Source organism: Macaca thibetana, chromosome 6 (genome assembly GCF_024542745.1).
Source record: "Macaca thibetana thibetana isolate TM-01 chromosome 6, ASM2454274v1, whole genome shotgun sequence".
Classification (NCBI taxonomy): domain Eukaryota; kingdom Metazoa; phylum Chordata; class Mammalia; order Primates; family Cercopithecidae; genus Macaca; species Macaca thibetana.
In genome coordinates, this window is record NC_065583.1 from 162,710,522 (window position 1) to 162,734,288 (window position 23,767).

The 23,767-nt window shown below is 38.3% G+C and overlaps 1 protein-coding gene across 1 annotated transcript in view; it reads left to right on the forward strand.

Annotated features, from left to right (window-relative positions):
- The window catches only part of DNAH5 (dynein axonemal heavy chain 5), a 248,666-nt gene that overhangs the window by 176,558 nt on the left and 48,341 nt on the right, over nucleotides 1-23,767 (forward strand). The window contains exons 60-65 of the mRNA XM_050793010.1: nucleotides 1,459-1,638; nucleotides 5,102-5,239; nucleotides 9,810-9,945; nucleotides 10,577-10,893; nucleotides 11,843-11,998; nucleotides 12,838-13,020. Coding sequence (XP_050648967.1) covers nucleotides 1,459-1,638; nucleotides 5,102-5,239; nucleotides 9,810-9,945; nucleotides 10,577-10,893; nucleotides 11,843-11,998; nucleotides 12,838-13,020 — 1,110 coding nt within the window. The remainder of the gene's footprint in view (nucleotides 1-1,458; nucleotides 1,639-5,101; nucleotides 5,240-9,809; nucleotides 9,946-10,576; nucleotides 10,894-11,842; nucleotides 11,999-12,837; nucleotides 13,021-23,767) is intronic.

Genomic DNA, 23,767 nt, shown 5'->3' on the forward strand with positions numbered 1-23,767 from the left:
TTTGCCCACATCCAAGGCAGATTTCTAGTTTTCTTCTGGAAGCTTTTTTTTTTTTTTTTAATTTATTTATTATTATTATACTTTAAGTTGTAGGGTACATGTGCACAATGTGCAGGTTTGTTACATATGTATACTTGTGCCATGTTGGTGTGCTGCACCCATCAACTCGCCATTTACATCATCTTCTGGAAGCTTTATTGTCTTTTCTTTCATGTTCAAATCTCAAAGCAATTAATTGGGAATACCCAGTTCACCTCTATTTCCCAAGTTGTGAATTCAGCACCATCTTTCTTTCAGTTTTCAATTCAGCATTGCTCAAGTGACCGCTACGGCTGGAGCCTGTGGTGAGGCGCATACAACAGCTGTAACAATAAGTAGCTTATGAAACTAGTGGGCCAAACAGACTTGTCCCAGATAATTATAATATGAGATTCTGCCAATGGACTTGGACTTTGGGTGGAATCCTGAGAAGTGATTCCAGGTTCCTGACATTTACCTGGTGGCAAAGCCCCTGCTCTTGGACTCTCCCTTGCTATTTGTCATTGTCACCCCTGACCTTCTGTTGCTCCCAGACATTCATCTGGCTTTTTTTTTTTGGGGGGTTATGATTTTTCAAGTCTCATAAACATGAGTTACATTAAACGAGGTCTGAATGAGAGTGTGTTCTACTATGCATTATGTGTTCTGTGAAGGTTTGTGTCACTAAATTATTTAGGTGCTAAATTTCTTTCTGCTTGGAAAACATTTAATCATCCTCTTTTAAATGATCAAACACCACTTTTAAAAGATCCAATTTCATTGTTTGGTCAGTCTGCTTTTTCTGATGCAGAAAGGCATTCTTAATTCATTTCTGCTACTATTTTAAAATTTTATCCCACCAGAAGATAATAATTCTCTCATATTCTTGATAGTTCTGTGATTAAAAATTAATTCATCACCCTCAAAGCCTAATGTCCAAGTTGTTATCTTCACATTTTAGGTGAGTTTAATAAAACCTCTGTCTGAATGTATTAAGCGTTTAGTTGCTGATAAATGCTAAATATATATGTCCTCAGACTGAATACACGTGTATTTGTTTTTCATTGGGGATTTTATGGGCTTATAATTCATCTATTTAGGATTAATGACAAAAAATCTTTATTGCTCTGGAATTCTAATAACCATATTAGTGTTTGTCACCTAAATAATTTGCTCTTTCCCTGGATCTCACTATATTTATTTAAGGTTGGTATCTTTCCTACAGAAGACAGAGTGTGCTCTCATAGACTTCTTTGCTATCATTTCTTACTGTGCTTTTCCCTTTAGGACTTTTGCCTAATATCTTAAAATAGTGACAAAATACAATGCCCTTCATTCATTTGTGGTCGTTCAGTCGTTTCAGTAACATTGAGAGCATGACGCAAGTATGACTTCATGGAAAGAAGTGTTTTGACTTTATTTTACTCTTTTCTTCCATAGCAATTCCCAAAAGACACAATCAATGAAGAGGTGATAGAGTTTTTGAGTCCTTACTTTGAAATGCCTGACTATAACATCGAAACTGCTAAACGCGTATGTGGAAACGTAGCTGGTCTTTGTTCCTGGACGAAAGCCATGGCTTCCTTCTTTTCTATAAACAGAGAGGTGCTGCCTCTGAAGGTAAGCCTCCTAGGCAGACCTGGGTGAAGGTGGCTGGGCGGAGTCTACAGGTCAGCCGATCTTATCTTTTCACAGGAGCACGTGTACCTGTGGCTTCTGGTGTTAGGGTACTCAGGTCCATGGGGAGAGGGAGCATTAGAAAGGCCAAGCACAGGATGTTTCCTTCTTCTTTGTAATCCTGCTCTAATCAGAACCGTATGAGCCTCTAAGCAGGGACAGACTCTCTACAATGATGCTCACTACAAGTCCATTCACAGGGACGGACTCTCTACAATGATGCTCACTACAAGTCCATTGTGGGCTGCTGGGTAGTTTTCCTCCACAATGCAAACTTGAAAAAACAACAACAACAACAACAACAAACAAAAACCAAACAAAAAAACAAAACAAAACAAAAACACTGCAAACTGTAGCATAGAATCCTCTGCTGATATTTAAGATCTGTATCCAGAGAATCCTATGAATGAGGTAGGGTCAAGACACAACATGCTGGAAGCTGGTCTTGGCTTGGCTTAAGGCATGACATATTCCTCCCTTTTCCATTTTTGTTTTGTCTCTCAGGAAAGAAACTGAATATCTGAATGGTTGTTATTTAATGTGACTTTTTAGACATGCTTTATGTTTCCTTTGTGTAATTGAATACTTAAGCTTCATTTTTGCATATTCCCCTACCATTAAAAGAAGCAGTCTTCAGCAAGTGGAGAGGCAATGGAGAGTGTATTTTTTGAAAATGAAATGCTGAAGTCTCAAAATCATATCTCATGGCTTGGTTGATTATTTTGCTTTTGTATGAGTCTCATCTTTCTTAATCATCAACTAAATTCTACTTATACTTGTAAACTACCCAGGAAACTTAATAGTCATCATACAAGTAATCAAGAGTATCAGGAAGATAGGCATAGAGTTGCAAATTCTATTTTGTTTCTACTTGTTGTGATACCAAGACCATTTATTCAGCCATTGAGGCTCTTGAGGTCCTAGGACAACCTAAAGGGACAAAGAGTCGTTTGAGTCCGAGAATTTCAGAGCAAATAATCGATGTCATGCTGTCTGACACCATGGATATTGTGACTATTGAAGACTTCAGCGTAGCTCAAAAATGGACAATCTGATATTGACTGAATTAGAACCAATATTTATATCAAGTGAAAAGTACAGGTCATTCTTCGCATACTTTTCCAGTGGGTAACCATGCATAGTGTCTTAAAGAGAACTACAATTAAATTCATGATGCATAGTTTTTTCTGTTATTATTGTTATTTTAAGTACATAGCTGAAATCTTTAAACATGGACATTCTGAACAAGGCTTGCATAAGAACAAGGAGATCTCTTCCCCTGTGTTCAATGCCATCCACATTTCAGCTTTCAGCTTGTCTCAAGACAATCTGGGTCCTACAGTAGGAAGGGAAGGGAACAGTATCAGAAGTGGGAACCTTTTTATTTGCTCCTACAACCTGTGTTTTCTTTCTGAGAAGTCTGTTCTCTTATATTCTTATAAGTATCTAGCATCTTGGACCACACAGCTTGTCAGGTTCCTCTTATGTCAGTCAGAAGAATACATGCTATTACACAGATCCATGTTTGCTGTGTAGGGAGGAGTAGAAGAGGAAGTGAGTACATATTGTCACCAGGTGATTCTATTGAATATATTAAGAAATTCAGACCTAAGCCTTTAACTTCCCTTCTTCCTGGAGGGGCTTCACTTGCAATCCCCTGCTTCTTAAATGAGGAGAGGTCAAGGGCATTCGGTAAACTTCAGGTGGAATCTCTTAGACACTAATTAGTAATGGACACACTGAGGAGCTGCTGTCTTTCATCTTGCAATCCTTATAGTTGGGCTAAGTGACTTCTAGTAGTGAATAAATTCAAACAAGTATGAATTACAGCAATAGCAATTTAGATTCTATTCAAGTTCCTTATAATGAGATTTCTTCTGTAAAACTTCATGGAAATCAGTATAGGTACAAATAAAGAGGATGTTGTAAAAAAGCAGAACTTAAATATTGTACATGGATAATAACAGTAACAACATCTACTGTTTATTGAACTCATGTGCTGGGGACTAGACTTGGTATTTTACATATGTTTTCTTATTTAATCCGTACAAAAAGTCCTAGGAGTTAGTTTTTCAATATTTTAATGAAGAAACTGAAGCTCACCGGGTTTAAGCTACCTGCACAGAGTTCTACAACTCCTAAGTTGAGCAATTAATTGGGTTTGAAGGATTTTGATTAGCAATTGTTGACAGCTTCGTTTAATAAAAATTTTATTTATTTATTGGTGAGTAAAGTAGTAGAAAATGTTCAAACTCTTTGGGTTTGCAATAGTTTGTCATTAGTAGGTGACTTTAATTTGTAAGTTGCTTGACGTGGTGACCTTACTTTTTCCTTCCGTGTTGGAGCCATGGCAACAGTTGCAGCTTACTGCAGGGCTGAGAAAAAAATGTTCTGCCAGTCAGGTTCTTTTTAAATTGTAACTTACAAGCGATGCTTTTGCCCATCACTGGATCTAGTCAATTATGGAACTCTTGAGGTTTTCCTTAAAGATTATTCTGCCCAAGTTTGGAAGCCTGAAGTTTTGAGATAGGAAAATAATTTATTTCAAAAGTGTTTTAAAAATCATCTTTTCTCAAACACTTCAGAAAGACTATGCCTTCTAGTCATCCCATGAAAGTCAATAGTAACATTTTGTAAATTTGAAAGGGAAAAATGAACTACTTTTTTACATCTCATCTTTTGCTAATATTGCTTTTGGTTAAGTCTTTTAATTGTATCTTAATAGCTTCTTTAAAAACAAACCTTTTTAATTAGTCACAGCTCAAGGTATCAAATATGCTTTCCAGAAGGCAAGAAATATGTGAAAGTGACAGGAACAATGTCAAGACCACCACGATACACAAAACCTAGATGTTTATAATCAGTACATAATCATTTTCCATCCTTTATTATTCCTCAACAGTGATGAGTCCTGCTAGGCAAATAGTTCTAAATACTGTTTCTTCTACAACTCTTAATATTAGCATGTTTTATAATTTACCTATATGCATTTAATATTACAGTGTTCTGATCTAGGCAGACTGTGACCCGTGGGCCAAATCTAGCCCACTACCTATATTTGGATGGCTTGTGAAATAAGAGTAGTTTTTACATGTTTAAATAGTTCTAAAATAAGTACATGAGCAATAGTTTTGATTTTGCCTCTTGGCCCAAAATATGTACTATCTGGCACTTTAAAGAAAATATTTGCGACCCCCTTTCTAATGAACTGTAACTTTCTGCTTATACACATTTATGTCAAATTCACATTAAGATTTGTTCAGGACTTAATGTGATTTGAAAGGATTCTGGAGCTGGAACAAAGCAAAGGTATTAACACGCAGTGTAGTTGAGTTCTCAGACCCTGAAATGAGGGACATTTTGAGATTGGCTGCCCATCTCTTCACTTTGTGCGTGTCCTGTGCAGGCTAACTTGGTGGTGCAAGAGAATCGCCATCTCCTGGCCATGCAGGATCTGCAGAAAGCCCAGGCCGAGTTGGATGACAAGCAGGCGGAACTCGACGTGGTGCAGGCTGAGTATGAACAGGCCATGACTGAAAAGCAGGTAACTGTCCTTTGTCATGGCAGGGACTGTCACACATCTCCATGGCTTCTCTCTCCAAGAGTGTGGGTTTTTGTGGAGATTCACTGAATTTATACATGATACATACATAGCACATAATGGACACCAAGGATCTTTGGTGAGATGACAGGATGGTCAGTCAAGATGGCAGTCAGTGCTGGAACATAGCCATTCTGAGTTTCTTTATTAGTCGGGGATGGTAATAATGATAGCATCTTGTGTAGTAGCATTTTTGTTATGTTTTTCAAATCATGTCCTCCCATGTTACCTCATTTAATCTTTGAAATAACTTGCAAAGTAGGCAGGGTGGATTTATTTATTTATTATTTATTTATTTATTTATTTATTTATTTATTTATTTATTGAGACAAGGTCTTGCTTTGTCGTCCAGGCTGGAGTGCACTAGCATGATCATGGCTCACTGCAGCCTTGAATTCCTGGCCTCAAATGATCCTTCCACCTCAGCCTCCCAAGTAGCTGGGACTACAGGCATTCACTACCATGCCTGGCTAATTTTTTATAGAGACAGGTTTTCACCATGTTGCCCAGGCTGGTCTCGAACTCTTGGGCTTAAGCAATACACCTGCCTCGGCCTCCCAAATATTGGAATTACAGTCATGAACCAAGGCAGCCTGGTGCCTTACCTATCTTTGTTCTCATTTTAGAGCATTCAAGTCAAATGTCTAAAGAGATCACAGAGGAAAAGTACCTGAGTTTCTAAGTAACCAGGATTTTGTCACTTTTTTTCTCTTAAATACATCCTTTTTTTTTTTTTTTTTTTAATAAAGTGGTCTCCCTAGAGTATATAAGCTTTTGGCTTAATAAAATCTGTATCTGCCTCTGATAAATACTATATTTGGTAGATAATAGCTAGATTCACTCTGTTTTACCTTGATAATTGAATGAAATTCACCCCTACCTCTTCTCAGCCTTTCTTGGCAGAATTGAAATTCCTGCCTTGTTAGTTTTACAGGGGTCCCAATAAAAGAGTTTAGATACACATTTCAGCTTCACTATCTGCAGAATGTATGGTATATTCTCTTAAAGATAAGTCTTCTGCAAGCAAAGTAAAAGCTTTTGGAAGCTTTAAAGAAGTAGCACTTTTGAAAAATGTCTGTTCATGTCCTTTGCCCACTTTTTAATGAGATTTTTTTTTAAATTGTGAATTTCTTTAAGTTCCTTATAGATCCTGGACATTAAGATTTTTTCAGATGCATATTTTGCAATAATTTTCTCCCATTCTATAGGTTGTCTCTTCACTCTGTTGATAGTTTCTTTTGCTGTACAGAAGCTCTTTATTTTAATTAGATCCCATTTGTCAGTTTTCGCTTTCATTGCAATAGACACTTTTCAAAAACAGACATACATGCAGCCAATAATCATATGAAAAAAAGCTCAATATCACTGATCACTAGAGAAATGCAAGTCAAAACTACAGTGAGTTACCATCTCACAGCAGTCAGAACGGCTACTATTAAAAAGTCAAAAAACAACAGATGCTGGTGAGATTGCAGAGAAAAAGAATGCTTATACACTGTTGGTCAGAATTAAGTTAGTTCAACCATTCTGGAAGATAGTGTGGCAATTCCTCAAAGACCTAAAAACAGAAATACCATTGACCCAGCAATCCCATTACTGGATATACACCCAAAGGAATATAAATCGTTCTGTTATAAAGCCACATGTGTGAGTATGTTCATTGCTGTCCCATTCACAATGGCAAAGACATGGAATCAACTTAAATGTTCAACAGTGATAGACTGGATAAAGAAAATGTGGTACACGTACACCATGGAATACTACGCAGCTATAAAAAAAGAATGAGATTGTGTCCTTTCAGAAACATAGATGGAACTGGAGGCCATTATCCTTAGCAACTAACACAGGAACTGAGAAACCAAATACCACATATTTTCACTTGTAAGTGGAATCTAAATGATGAGAACACATGGATGCATAGACAGGAACAACACACATTGGGGCTTATTGGAGGGTGGAGAGTGGGAGGAGGGGGAGGATCAGGAAAAATAACAAGTACTAGGCTTAATACCTGGGTGATGGAAAAAATCTGCAAAACAAACCCCCATGACACAAGTTTACTTATATGACAAACCTGTACAGGTACCCCTGAACTTAAAATGAAAATTAAATTATAAAAAAGAAGTAGCACTTATGTGGGTTTGTATACTTATGCCTCATAAAATTCACTTATGTATGGAAAACATGATGGCAGTTTGAAAGAATCTACTTTGGAAGGAGTGTTCATTTCTACCATTTTGGATGGTTATTTGTATCAGGAAGCTCTACTGAACACAGGGAAAATATTTTACCTTCTCATTTTATTACATGTAAATTTTAACATTTTTACCTTAATTCATTCAGCAAGCTTTATTGTTTTGGAGCATCTGCTATTGGTTAGGTAAATAATCATGGGAGCACAGAAGAACTGTAACAGTATGGCTCTAACTCTAAAACTTGAATTTCAACAAATGTCAAATTCCTTATTAAAAAAATAAAATATCTGGACATTCCTACAACCAACTTCTGAACTTGATCTTCAGTCATTTTTGTTGCTCTTCTCCCTCCATAGGACTCCATGAAAGTCCGGGGGTTTGTGGGCCTCCCAAAAGGCAGGAGAAGGGTTCCAATCTACAGTTCACCATGGCCCAGGCCTGCATGGCCCATTGAAGGAGAGTGTGTCCTGGCTATGCCCCATGCAGAAGCCAGTGCCTTTGCCTAGGGTTCAGCTTGCCTAGGCCTGCGGGAGAGCTGGTCACCTCTCTGGGACCTATGAGAGAGTGGGCTTGAGGATGGGGGTACTACTCAGGGAACCCAGTAAGTCCCGTGTGCTTCCCTCAACAGGCTGGGGGGAACACACGGAACTTACGGTTTTCTTTCTCTTGCATTCTCAACATTTGCTCCTTTCTCTTCTCCCAAATTGTAATCCCCCAAAGAAGCCTGGGCTTCCAGAAAACAAAAGCCAGAAAGGGAGAGGCCTGGTCATTTTCTGATTTGGCTGATGAAATTGGGATTGAAGAATTTAGCGAAAGCAAATCAATATTAAAAGTATCTTACAAATAAAAAGGTTTTTTTTTCTAATAAACGATGTAGGATTGTCCTTCCCAACTGGCACCTTCCTTCTTGAAGGAAACAAACAGATATGAGGGGCCGTGGTTAGGGGATGTGCCTGTCTGATGGACTGTTAGTTTTTTTGCCTTAACTCTAGAGGAAGAAAATAGATTAGGACAAAGCGGAATAAATATCCTGCTTTTGAAAAGCACTGTAATGTGTTATTACAAAAGCAATTCATGTCTCTATGGAAAATACAGGTAACCCTGGAGATAAACATTAATCATATTCTGTTATTATTCATATCATAATATATGCCTTTCACATGCGTTTTAAACTCAACATAACTGATAATTTAGGAATACCATTTTATAAATTGAAGTTTTAACTTAATATATTGTGCTCTTCTTTCTTGGTCATAAAAATTTTTATAGGATTTTTTTTGATGGCTTCAGAGTGTTCTTATTCATGGATACACTATAATTTATTTAAATAATCCTCTATTGTTAGACACTTAGCATGTATATATATATTTGAACACCCAATGACTTGTCATGTAGCTAAACCTTTGTCCATACCCATTTTATTTCATAAGTTTAGATTTTTACAAGTAGAATAAGCAATTGTTGCTTAAACACTAAGAAACAGAGCCATTTGTTTTTTGCTTTTTGTGTTTTTTTGAGACAGAGTCTCACTATGTTGCCAAGGCTGGATTTGAGTGGCACGATCTTGGCTCACTGCAATCTCCACCTCCTGGATTCAAGTAATTCTCCTGCCTCAGCCTCCCAAGTATCTGGGATTACAGGCGCCTGCCACCACGCCTGGCTAATTTTTGTATTTTTAGTAGAAATGGGGTTTCACCATGTTAGTCAGGCTGGTCTTGAACTCCTGATCTCAAGTGATCCGCCCACTTCATGGCCTCCTAAAGTCCTGGGATTGCAGGCGTGAGCCACTGGAGCCATTTGTTTTTAAGAAATAAGCACTGGCCAGGTGTGGTGGCTCATGCCTGTAATCCCAGCACTTTGGGAGGCTGAGGTGGGTGGATCACCTGAGGTTGGGAGTTTGAGACCAGCCTGACCAACATGGAGAAACCCCATCTCTACTAAAAATACAAAAGTAATGGGGCATGGTGGCACATGCCTATAGTCCCAGCTATGTGGGAGGCTGAGGCAGGAGAATCGCTTGAACCCGGGAGGCAGAGGTTGCAGTGAGCTGAGATCGCACCATTGGAGTCCAGTTGGGGTAACAAGAGTGAAACTCCATCCAGCCAAGTACCATGGGCAGGGGATAAGATAGAGGACAGGGAAAAGGAGAGAGGACTGGGCTGACAGACACATGGAAATAGAATGTCATGCTTCTTGTGAAGTAATGGCTCACATGTCTCAGGAAGGCAGATAATATGGTATATTCTACAGTTACATTTTTGAGGCAGAGGCTATATTTATTTCAGTAAAAGTTTTCTTGTGATTATGACTTTTGTTAGACCTTACTTGAAGATGCAGAGCGATGCAGACACAAGATGCAGACAGCTTCCACACTCATCAGTGGCTTGGCAGGTGAAAAAGAAAGATGGACACAGCAAAGCCAAGAGTTTGCTGCACAAACTAAAAGACTCGTAGGTATGTAAATTGCTTTATTAATGAGATTGTGTGTTGACTGTGATAGGGAATTCGACAGCTTATACTTTAGACAGCTTATACTTTAATCCAAATAAAAAACAATGCTTGATTATTTCAAATTCCTGTGTGTGTGTGTGTGTGTGTGTGTGTGTGTGTGTGTGTGTGTGTGTGTGTGTGTGTTTCTCCAGCTATTTCAGAGAAAGAGACATTGGTCTGGCATCTGTGCTGTCCTTATTAGATGTGTTAACTATCTTCATGCCTTTTATTATCAGGTCACTTTAGAATTCTGTGAGTACATGGGTATATTGATCAAGGTCACATTTAATGAAGGCTCTGTCTTAGGAGGTTTGATTCTCTTAAACTTAGAGGCCGTCTTTTCACTTCCAATGAGAGTAAAAATAATCCAGTGCTTGACTGCTAGCAGGTATCGCTTGGTAGGCCACTTGGACCCTATTGACTAATAAACCAGACTACTACTTATTCACTCGCACAGCCACACGTGCTTCCAGTTTGATTTGTGGAATTTAGTTTAAAAGAATTATTGTCTTTTACATTTTTTTCATTTTTAATATGCTGTACAATTACAAGGATGAACCTAAAGTATTTCAGTGGTGTTTGTTTTCTGTTTTAGGGGATGTACTGTTGGCTACAGCTTTTCTATCTTATTCTGGTCCATTTAACCAAGAGTTTCGTGATCTTCTGTTAAATGACTGGCGGAAGGAAATGAAAGCCCGGAAAATTCCATTTGGAAAGAACCTAAATCTCAATGAGATGTTGATTGATGCTCCTACTATTAGTGAATGGAACCTCCAAGGTCTGCCAAATGATGACCTGTCCATTCAAAATGGAATTATTGTCATGAAGGCATCTCGTTACCCTTTGTTAATTGATCCACAGACTCAAGGCAAGATCTGGATTAAAAATAAAGAAAGCCGAAATGAATTCCAGGTAATTTGTGTATTAGTATGTTTATGTTACCGGTTAAGTTTTATTGCCTCAAATAAACAAAAATCCAAGAGTAAAGAAATATTTGAAAACATTAGAGATGTTTTTGTAATCCTAGGTAGAGCAGTAGCAGATGCAAGCTTAAATCTAATAAGAAAATATTTTCTAAAACTTTCATTATTTGCATATGTGTTAATCTCTACCAATGCCATCTTTCAATGGTTTCAGACTATTCTGTCAGAGTCCAGGGCTCTCTTTGATGAGTAGAGAATGGCAGAGCTGTATCACGCAAAGTCTGCAGCATTTTGCATGAATACTTCCTAATTATCACATTATTGTTTGTCACAAAAGTGGTAGTGGTGAAGAAAAAACATTGCTGCCACACAGAACCTTTACATGCTTCCCAATAAAACAAAACAATGGTTTACTAAACAACAATGGAAACAATTAAACTTCTTTACAATTTCACCAAGTGTGGGTTTCAAAATCCAGGATCTCTAAAAATCTATGTAAAAGGTGAATGACCCCTTATCCTAAATACTTGGGATCAGAAGTGTTTCAGATTTTAGATTTTGGAATATTTACACGTACATAATGGGATAACTTGAGGATGGGACTCAAGTCAGAACACGAAATTCATTTGTGTTTCACATACACCTTATTCATATACTTGAAGGTAATTTTATAGAATATTTAAAACAATTTTATGCATGAAACAAAGTTTGTGTACATTCAACCATCAGAAAGCACAGGGGTCAGGTGTGGAATTTTCCACTGTGGCGTCATGTAGACTCTCAACAAGTTTTGTATTTTGGGACATTTTGGATGCTCAATTTGTATTTGCCTCTTGCAGTAGAATGCTTTAGGCTGCATTTGAAAACAGTTATCCCTGTGCTTGCTTCATAATAATGTCTGTCAACAGCAACCTTGAACCTTGTGATCCTGTTTCTAGATCACGTCTTTAAATCACAAGTACTTCAGAAACCACCTGGAAGACAGCCTTTCTCTTGGAAGGCCCTTGCTTATTGAAGATGTTGGAGAGGAACTAGATCCAGCACTAGATAATGTTTTGGAAAGAAACTTCATTAAAACTGGGTCTACCTTTAAGGTAGGTTAAACGTCTGGATGACAATGTGCAGAACAGTTACCATGAGGCCAGGTCAATGTGACATAGATAGAATTCTCTTAATAGGCAGCAACTTAAATTTGAGTCCATGGGAAAGGTTTGTTTTTCTCTTCTACACTTCTTGACTTTGGATTAAAATATCCAAGAGCAATCCCTTTAGGAATATTGACTTCACTTTTGTAGTGTGTGAAGGGGTCTGACTGCCTCTTGATGTTGATAGTTTTGAAGCTTCTCCATTCCCCTCTCCCCTTCTGCCCCACTCACATCTGGGCAAGCTGATAAAACCTGGGTGCCCCCTCCTTTGGCACAAGTTGAAAATTCAAACCATGCAACACCCTGTCCACACCTATGTGTGGGAACCCTCAGCCCAGCTCTACCCCCTAAACACCATAAAGTCCTAGAGCAGATTCCCCTCCCTGCTCTCTCAAGCCAGTTTTTGGGACCTGTTTGGGAACCTGCTCTGATCTCTCCCACAGTCTCATCATGTGAGTAACAAGCCTTTTTATACTCTTTTGATGCATGTGTAGCATCATCAGTCTCAACCTCTGAACTGAATTTTGGGTAAGGGATCCATCTCACTCCTGCAATGTGATCACAATTTTGGTGTTAAATTCTATATTCAGTCTTCCTTCCATCCTTTGCTTCCCTCCTTTCCTCCTAGTTGTCTGAAGCTGTGCAGATGCCTCATGACCATTTCTTTTTTAGTATACAAATGATCTCCAGTTATGTCATTATTTAAAACAATACTTGATCTGATACAAAAAAGACATAGTAAGGTACATCTCTATTTTCTTACTTTTAAATTTCTTTTTATAAAAAAGGTGAAAGTTGGTGACAAGGAAGTAGATGTGTTGGATGGCTTTAGACTCTACATTACCACCAAACTGCCTAACCCAGCCTATACCCCTGAGATAAGTGCCCGTACCTCCATCATTGACTTCACTGTCACCATGAAAGGTCTAGAAGATCAGTTACTTGGGAGGGTCATTCTCACAGAGAAGCAGGTGAGTGAAGTGTGGCTCCCTCCCATTCTGCATTGCTTTAATGTCATATTTCATTGACAAAATTAAGATAATAACAGTTGTAATAGGACTGAGTTTCTCCCCTTTTATTCCCTGTGTTTTTTTCCCATTAATCTCCAAGTATCTCCAAGTATCTTCTTTTTTTCCTAAAGGAAATTATTAACCAATCATCTACCCGTATGTTTCACATATGTCTCATAAATTACATATGTCATCGATTGCCTTGATACAGGCTGATGGTGAAACTACGAGGAATCAGTCTCATCTTCAGCATCATTATTCTGGTCTTAAATTACTTGATTTTGCTGAAAAGTGTGTTCTGTTATGAGTTTTACTAACCTGTTGACTTTTAATTTTCTGGTACACATCTAGGTTTTTCTTTCATTTGATTCATTATTATGCTTTTAGAATATAAAAATTAAAACTTCGTACTCATAACAAACAACATTGTTAGTTCTCATTTGTGATCTAAGAGAGCCCTGTAGTATGTCCTGACAGGGTCTGATGTGAGAAGACAGAAGTTCGTGACACCTGAGTTTCACTCTGTAACTTTTGAAGACTACTTACATAACTATGCTAATGAAACATAACTCCACATATGCCTTCTTTACTTCTGTTTTATGGGATAACCTAATGCTCAATGAAAAATGGCCACACATTTGTAAACTTCCTTCTTTTGAGTGACATTTTCTCTAGGGAACACGTGAGGCTTCAGCAAAGAAACGTGGAAGATTTTAATGGGAATGTTATGGTGAAACTGCATGAACTCTTAACGTTGCTATTGATTTACTCCTGGGTTCAATAATAATGAGGAGTTTAGTTAACTTAGTGACACCTTCTATGCTGACCTGAAGATTATTTATGTTAATACAGTCAGCAAAGTCTTCGGGGTCTGTCCTTCCCCTTCTCTGTACCTTTTCTGTGTGTTGTACGGTGCTTGCCCTTCTGAGCCTACCACATGTCTATCTCTTTCTCCTCCACTTCCTCTCCTTCTCTCTCCCTTCTCTTTTCCTGAACATTATTGTTAATTTATAGCTCATGAATCACAGGGTCATAAAGTTGGAAGCTGCATTAGGAGCATTTAATCCAGCTTCATAAATTCACATGGTTGAGTGATCTCGGAATGGCAGATACTAATTCTGATTCCTGCCACTGAGTTGCTGTTGTGGTAATGACAGCCTTCAAAATATGTACTTGCTTAGTTTTTGAGTCTCGAGTTAAATCTCAATAGAGGTGGTGGAGGAAATTTAGCATTGTCGAATAATTACTTCAGGCAGAACTGGGATTCTTGAGCAATAGCATGTGACCTTGAGCAAGTGGGAGTTCCTGAGGGTCTTTTGGGCCACCTCTGTCACTGGTATTTGAGACTGTCCTTCCACCTGTAGCCTTGGCTTCATGGAGATAAGAGGCCCTATAGCAGTTTGAATAATATTCTTGTCCTTGGTTTTCTTATATTCAACTGAATGAATACAGTCTCCTTGGAACAAATAATTGGATCTGACAGACTTGGATTGCAGCAAAACACAACAACAGCAACAACAACAACAAAAATAACCCATCCCTGGGGCTTAATTCCTGTAGCAGAGGTTTAAGATGAGATAAGGAGCTTGTTAAGCTCATTTGAAAACACTTGGAGCAACCCTGAAAAGCCAGTGTGGATGCAGGACCAGGCTGTTTCTTACTTCTTAGGAAAATTGAGTGTCTTGAGAAAATTACTCCTTTAATATCATCTCATTATCAGAATCTGTTCGGGCTCACAGCAAATAATTCTTACAAAATGATCAGCCAGAATAATGTGACACTCATTTTTTTTTCTTTCATAATAACAGACACTCGTTTTCTTTTATAATGTGAACAACATTATAACACCTAACCTTTATTTATTTTGTTCCCAAAATGAGGTCTTGTGGTAGAAGAAGCGAGCTGCTGGGCTTAATTTTGATGGATTTTCAGCAGTATGCTTATTCTAAGGGGCTTTTATTTTGCAGCTTCTTCACTTCCCAGCATATTCCTGAATCTGCTAACACTGCTGGACCTTCTCAATCTGGGTGGTGCAAATGGGTCTGAGTTGATCCCTGCTGCTTTTGGGCCATTTCCTATAGTCTAGTTACTCTATTGAAAAGAGTCTTATGTCTGTGCTTTGTGAACACAGATATATCAGTGTTTTAAAGTCCAAATTATTCCTTTGACTTCAGTGACAATGCATTCTCTCTGACTATAATCTCACTTCTTGGGTGATTATAAATATAAAATATCAATTTGAAATTTTATTGATTTAAGGAGGTCTGTGGACGCTAGGAAGATTACACACAGGAAGGAATAGGATATCCCACACAGAATAGGAAGTTGATGTTGGAAACCATCTGAGGAATGTGGGGCTGAAACAAAGGCTGAGTCTCTTCAGTGGGAATGAGTCATGACTTCTTAGGTTTGTTGGTTCTTCTTGTGAAAGGAGGCTCTGAACGGTAATTGTTCATGCAACGGAAAGATACATCTTTGACTCCAAAAATTAATCAGTTGTTCTGTGTCCTGGGGATACAGGGGCAATGAGGGACCTTATTATCACACATAATCGGGTCTCATGAATGCTCAGTTGTACACCTGTTAGACCTTCAGGTTTGTTTGCTTCAGAAACACATGGAAATCCTAGAGCATATGAATGCAAGGAAGCGTGAATTTTAACAGAGTTTATATTTTCTGTGTGCTTCAAGACAGTCATTTTAAATGCATGTGCTGTTCAAATTCACATCAAGGCTATATCCAGTTGTTTATCTGATGTGCCTGTGAGTAGATTTGGACATTCTGCTGTTATTACCAGAAGGTGATGTATCTAGACCATTTTGAACAGGCAGGAAACCAGTAGGCCTACAACAACCTTCCTTTATAGAAACCAGATCTCTTAGACTCACTCTCACTTGGATCATAGAGAATAAAATAGAAACTTAAAAAAAAATCTATGTTCCATTGGGAGAAAAATGCCAGTGTTGATCAACAGCTCCTATTGGTCACACAATACAAGGCCTCAGGGATCATCATTGTTCAGAATTCTGGATGAGCAAACAAGTGTGTGATTTCCTTTTGAGGTACAAGTTCCTGAACTTGGTGAAACTGACATGGGAAGTAATTTAAGAAGGACATTAAATAGACGTCATTATCACCAGCTCACTGTTGGTGGAGGAAAAGGAAATCTCTTTCTGAGCTCTCTTGTTTAATAAGAGAAATGATATTTGGTAATGGAGCCTGAGTTATACCTTTAAGAATGAGAACTCTGGCTGCCGTTTGTCTTTTACTGATTTCAAAACTTCGGTTATAAATGCAGTTTATGTACACAAATAAGTTTAGTTTTCATTTGCTTCTTTAAGCTACTTACAGTAAAAAATCATTTAATTAACAAATGCCATGTTCACGAAATTTTACCAAACCACCCTGTACATGTAAATTTTTATTTTATTTTTAATTGATATATAGTAATTGTACATGTTTATGGGGTACACAGTGATATTTCCATAGTATAATGTATAGTGATCAGATTGGGGTAATTAGCATATCCGTCATCTCAAACATTGATCATTTCTCTATGTTGGGAACATGCAATATTCTCCTTCGAACTATTTGAAATTATGTAATACATTATAATCATTAAGTACAGTCATCCTGTAATGCTATAAAACACTATAATTTATTCATCCTATCTAGCTGTAATTTTGTATCTTAACAAATCTCTCCCTCTCTCACCCTTTCCCCCACCCTTCCCAGCCTCTAGTATCCTCTGTTCTGCTTTTCACTTCTATAAGATCAACATTTTTTTTTTTAGCTTACACATGTGAGTGAGAATATGTAGTGTTTTACTTTCTGTTCCTAGCTTATTTCACTTAGCATAATGACCTCCAGTTCCATCCATGGTGCTGTGAATGACAGGATTTTATTCTTTTTTATTGCTGAATAGTATTCCATTGTGTACGTATACCACATTTCCTTCACCCATTCGTCTGTTGTTGGGCACCTAGGTTAATTCCATGTCTTGTCAATTGTGGATAGTGCTGCAGTAAACATGGGGGTGCAGACATGTCTTCAATACACTGATTTCCTTTCCTTTGAGTACGTGCCCAGTAGTGGGATTGTTGGATCATGTGGTAGTTCTATTTGTTTCAGTGTGTGTATCTGTGTGTGTAGTTTTTTGAGGGACTTCCATACTGTTCTCCATAGTGGTTGTATTAGTTTACATTCCCACCCACAGTGTTTAACAGTTTCCTTTTCTCTCAGCATCCTCACCAGGGTTTGTTATTTTTTGACTTTTTGATAATAGCCAACCCAGCTGGGGTAAGATGATATGTCATTTTGGTTTTGATTTGCATTTCCCCAATGAATAGTGATGTTGATAATTTTTGCATATATTTCTTGGTCATTTTTATGTCTTTTGAGACATGTCTGTTCAGATAATTTACATATTTTTTAATCGATTTTTTTTCTGTTGAGATGTTTGAGTTCCTTGTATGTTCTGGATATTAATCCCCTCCTAGATAAATAGCTTGTAACTATTTGTTTCCATTTTGTAAGTTATCTTTTCACTCTGTTGATTGTTTCCTTTGCTGTGCAGAAGCTTTTTGATATAACCCCATTTGTTTATTTTGGCTTTTGTTGCCTGTGCTTTTGAGATCTTATTCATAGACTTTTTTTCCCAGACCAGTGTCCTGAAGCATTTCCTTTACGTTTTCTTCTAGCAGTTTTATAGTTTCAGGTCTTACTTTTAGATCTTTGATCTATTTTGTACTTTTAAAATTCCCTTTGGAATATGTCACCGTGTTTTTTTTTGTTTTTTTTTTTAAGACGGAGTCTCGCTCTGTCGCCCAGGCTGGAGTGCAGTGGCCGGATCTCAGCTCACTGCAAGCTCTGCCTCCCGGGTTTACGCCATTCTCCTGCCTCAGCCTCCTGAGTAGCTGGGATTACAGGCGCCCGCCACCTCGCCCGGCTAGTTTTTTTTTTTTTTTTTGTATTTTTTAGTAGAGATGGGGTTTCACCGTATTAGCCAGGATGGTCTCGATCTCCTGACCTCGTGATCCGCCCGTCTCGGCCTCCCAAAGTGCTGGGATTACAGGCTTGAGCCACCGCGCCTGGCCTGGAATATGTCACCGTTTATATAAGAATTTTACATTGCAGCCTTAGAATTTATATAGAATACTTAGCGCAAATCTTTACTTTTCTATCTATCGATCTCGATCTATCTATCTATCTATCTATCTATCTATCTATCTATCTATCAATCTGCCTGCTGAAAGATAATCCTTTTGGTGGGAAAGAGATTTATGGATAAAATTATTTTGATTAACTTTGCCTCATCATATTAATCTGAAAGAGTCTTATCTTCTTCTTATGAATTGGTGCAATGAAAGTAATCGTTTAATACAAATATGTTTAAATCAGCATATAAATGAAAATATGCTTATAACCATATCCCTAAGTAGGTTTTCATCTTTTAACCTTGAACAAAAAGCAAGCAATGATTGTTCTATTTTTTTTTCTCAGATAACCTTTCTTTTGCCAGTAACTTTCTAGTGCCCAAGTATTTGGCTACTTGTTTCTATTTTATATACAGATTGCTTTTGGGATTCCAAATAGTACTTTAAATTATACTGTTTACTTAGTATATTTTATTTTCATGCGTTTCAAACTTTGGGGAAATGTACTTCTTAGCTTTGTTTTAATCCTTTGGGAATATAGGCAATTACTTTAATCGATAAATTTATTAACAATGATATTAAATTGACCACAGCCATCTTAATAACGTTCAATCTTTTTATTTACTATTTTTTAATCAAGAATTGAATGGTTTGCCACTCATCGTATACATCATTACTATGTTTATTTTATTAATATTTGTTTCATAAGCAACATGGAGGCATGATTTTAACCTCAATTCCATAGTTCTCAAGTAGAAATAAGATTAGAAAAGTAGATTGTGACAGGTTTTGCCAACTATGTTGAGAATTTTGGACCTTTCAAAATAGGTAAGGGAGATCTCCTGAGTGACTATGAGTGGAAAAGCGTCAGCAGGAAGACCAGCTTTGTTAGAGTAGTCCATGAATGACAAGTAAATTCTCAAGTAGGGCAGTGGTTATGTGATTGAAAAAATGGGCAGAAGATAAAGGTTTGTGTGCAGGAAGAATTGATAAGACCTGGTGCTGCTTTTGAGTTTGACAGTCCATGCTCTCATTCCCAGTTGACACGAAAGCATTCGTCCTTTGCATTCTAAGTTCTCCCTTCTTATCCCTTTTCAGCTGCTTTATTATGCACTTTTATGATAATATGTGAAATTCAAAGTATCATTTATCATTTACTTTGTGCCACATTTCGACTTGATTTTTCAAACTACTTATTTTTACAATAAGCATTATCGTGCTTCTGAAAATTCGTCCAGAAATGATGAATCAAGGGAGAAGATGGAAGGGAAGAGACATTTTGAGCAGTTATCGTAATCTAGCCACTGCCTTCGCTGCATTACTGGCGATATCTTCACCATCATCCAAGAGCAGTTTTTACATACATTTTGTGGATGAAAATACTGAGGCCTGCAGAGTTTTAAAACATGGCAAATGTCATGTAGCTGATGGGTTTTGAGAGCCACAATTCAAACATATGTCTTCCTGATGTCAAAACCATCAGTCTTTCTACTGCTTTACATTTCTTCCCTTACCTGTCTTCAGGTGAAGACCTTTAAATGCTTACCTTTAGGAACTCGGAAATGATAGTGATCGTGTGTGAAATTTATAAATATGGCAATAAAAATTGCTTGAATTTTCATTATCACTTTTATTTCCTAGTACAACCAGAATGTGAAGGCTTTTATTATAACTGCTTATGGAAATGAATTTTATAGCAGCCATTAAATGTCACTTATTTGTACTCATTTCTACATTTTCCGAAATTTGAAATTCTCATCTCGTGAATCAATGAATTGAAATAACCACTAAGGAGCTTTCATATGTAACCAGATAACAGATGGAAACAAAGATGATAAGAGCAGGTTTTGCTTGAGTTGCTACATCTTCAAGAATTAAGAATGGATACAAATCCTGAACTTTTGTTTTGCTTAAAGAGGGAATTCTTCCTTTCCTCGACTGGCCCCAGACCTGATTCACTGTGCTCAGAGTGTGAGTTGAGAGTCTGGTGGGGTCTTACCAACTCAAACCATTCAGTCAATGGTGATGAACTGGCTGAAACATAAAGCCGAGGCCACTGGTCTTCGCTGTTTGCTTTCATGCAGTTTTGTTAGCACATCCTTTATTTTTAACGTCATGGTTTTCAGAGACTGAGCATTTCCACGTCTGTATCTCTGGCACAAAGACTAGACTTTCCAGTTCACTGTGTGTTTCAGTTTATCAGTTTGAAAACAGATGCAACATTTAGTCATTCAATTTGCAGTGTTAATTGAGTGCCTACTATGTACCAGGCTTTGTTTCTCTAACTGGAGAATTTATCAATGAACAAAATAGACTCGAAGACCAAACTATCACTAGAGTATAACATATAATTTATGTATTATGTTAGAAGGTGGTAAATGCTATAAAAAGTACAGACACTGGTGAGCAGGAGAGCTGGAGAGTCAGCTGGTGGGCTAGAATTTTAGAGAGGTTGGTCACGGTGGGGCTCACTGAGAATGTGACATTTGAGGAAGACTTGAGTAAGGGAAGAGAGTGAGTTATTTGGAAGAAGAACAGACCTGACAGAGCAGCAGCCAATGCAGAGGCCCTGAGGCAAGAGAGTTCTTTATGGGTTTAAGACAGTGAGTCTGAAAGTGTGTTTCCTGGAATAGCAGCACCACATCACATGGGATTAGAAGTGCAAATTCCCAGATGCTGTTCCAAGCCTATAGCACAAGCCTTCCAGGTGATCCTCATGCACTGAAATTTGAAAACCACTGATGTAGGAAATAGCACGTGTGGCTGGAGCAAAGTGAAAAATGGGAGAGAAGTAGGAAATGAGGTCCCAGCAGTAATGAAGGAGGGGGCAGCTTGGTAGACCTTTGACCCTGAGTGGCAAGATTGGCCACTGGAGGGTTTTGAGAGAGGAAGTATGTTTTAATAGCATCATTCTGACTCCTGGGCTGGAAGTAGACCGGCGGGTAAGGCCGGGGGTAGGGAGACCTGTTTAGACCTCCTAATTTAGAGGGGGAGGTGACGATGATAGTTTAAAATCGGGTGGTGATAGTGGAGGGAGTGAGAAATGATTAGATTCTGAATCTCGTTTTCAGGTGGAGATGATAGAACTTGCTAATGAATTTGTTGTTGAATTTGAGGAAAAGAAAATGACCAAGCAGGTTTCAAAAGTTTTGGCCAGAGCATCTGGAAGAATAGTGTTGCCATTTGCCAGGCTGTGGAAGGCTGAGGTGGAGCAGGTTTCAAGGGAGGATCAGACGTTTTGTTTTGCTGATGGTGCTAAGTAGGAGACGTCTCTTAGATGTCCAAATGGAGATGTTGAAAGGAGGTATGATCTGAAGCTGAGATATAAACTTGGGAGTTATCAACATAGCGATAGTGTTTAAAACAAGATGTAATTCGTGGAGTAGTATGGGGATAAGTTTCTCGTAAGCATAAACTAAGTACCAAAAATGAATACTTGGAAGAGCCACTAAAGGAAAGAACTTGCGTAATGGTTAACAGTGACAGTTTGGGCTAGGTCTGGCCTCTCCTTTCCCTCCGTGTTTGTGTGCACACTGAATCATAACAAAGGTAAATTGTGTAATTAATCATGTAATCAGTGAGTAGTCCATGTTTTATATGCTTTCATATGATTCATCACTGCATCACTTTAGATTTCTGGCTCTCTCAATAGGGAGTAGAATCTATAAAACCTACTGTATTAGTCCATTCTCTCACTGCTATGAAGAAATACCTGACTGGGTAAAGAGGTTTTATTGGGTAAAGGAAAGAGGTTTTATTGACTCACAGTTCTGCATGGCGGGGGAGGCCTCAGGAAACTTACAATCATGGTGAAAGGTAAAGGAGAAGCAGGCACCTTCTTCACAGGGTGGCAGGACAGAGTGAGTGCAAGCAGGGGAAGTGCCAGATGCTTATAAAACCATCAGATCTTGTGAGAACTCACACACTGTTACGAGAACAGCGTGGGGGAAACTGCCTCCATGACCCCATTACCTCTATCTGTTCCCACCCTTGATACGTGGGGCTTATGGGGGTTCCAATTCAAGGTGAGATTTGAGTGGGGACACAGAGTCAAACCATATCACCTACTGAGTCATATCCAGAGTACCCAATTGAGAATATACATTTCTGAAGCTGATCTAGAGATTTGAGCTTGGTACCATACATTCAGGTAGCTGCTGTGAGTCCAGTCAAACTGTCAAACATGCTCTCCTGTGATTTTGCTGTTTGTCACCTGCACTTAACCCTAGTTTCCCCATATTTTACTTATAATGAATTGTACATTATAAATGCAGTTAAATGTGGGTAAATTGTCAATAGACTCCATATCCAGGAAGCTCTTCAAATAAACTCTCTTAATACATAAGTTTCATTTTAAATTTGTAAATATCATTTATTTTTTGTTCCTTCCATTTTAGATTCTTTTCTTTAGCGTCACAGATAGAGTCTCTCATATAGCAAGTTGATATCCATGTACAATTTGACTTGGTGCCAGAAGCATATTTCTCTTTTGTCTCCCTGCCTTTGGGCTTCCTCTTCCTGTGGCTTGCGTGGTGTCACACGTATTTCTCCTTCCCCCACCCTTGCCACCAGCTCCATCTTTTCTTTCCTCCTCTTCCTCTCTCTCTCCCTTTCCAAGCTGCCAAGAGGAAGAAATGGCCAATAAGGATAATAGTCTTCCAAGGCTTCACTCTCCCAGCTGTCTACAAAGCTCCCTCAGAAAAGATGCAAAACTTTTCTGCTCTTGGAGACAACAGCAGGCCAAGAAGACTTTTCAGTTTAAACGTGCCCGCAGTTGCAGCTCAAGTTGCTTGCCTAAGATTTCGGAGAGTAGTTTTTCACAGACTTGGATACTTTTTCAATTAGCAAGTTTGAAATAACACATTTAAACAATAATGGAACTCTCTTAAGAAAGTAGACAGAAGTAAACCTATATAATCAGATATATATCTTTGTTTTCAAATATATGTCCCCTTCAAAAGAAGATTATATGTATAATGTTAAATATAATCACAGCAATCACTTGAAACTGATTTGACTTTAGAAAATAAATGGGTGATTAGAAGGATGCTGGTAGTATTTTTTGCTGGTTTCATGTTGCTTGGCACCTATTCTTCCTTCCTCTGTTACTTCTCCTCTACATTTTTTTAAAATTTTATTTTTAATTTTATTTTATGTTAGATGGAGTCTCACTCTTTCTTCCAGGCTGGAGTGCAGTGGCATGATCTCGGCTCACTGCAACCTCCGCCTCCCTGGTTCAAGGGATTCTCCTGCTTCAGCTTCCCAAGCAGCTGGGACTCCAGGCATGAGCCACCACGCCCAGCTAATTTTTTTGTATTTTAGTAGAAACAGGGTTTCACCATGTTGGCCAGGCTGGTCTCAAACTCCTGACCTCAAATGATTCGCCTGCCTCCACCTCCTAAAGTGCTGGGACTACAGGTATGCGCCACCACGCCCAGCTATTTTTTTTTTTTTTTTTTTTGGTATTTTAGTAGAGACGGGGTTTTACCATGTTGGCCAGGCTGGTCTCAAACTTTCGACTTCAAATGATCTGCCCACCTCTGCCTCCCAAA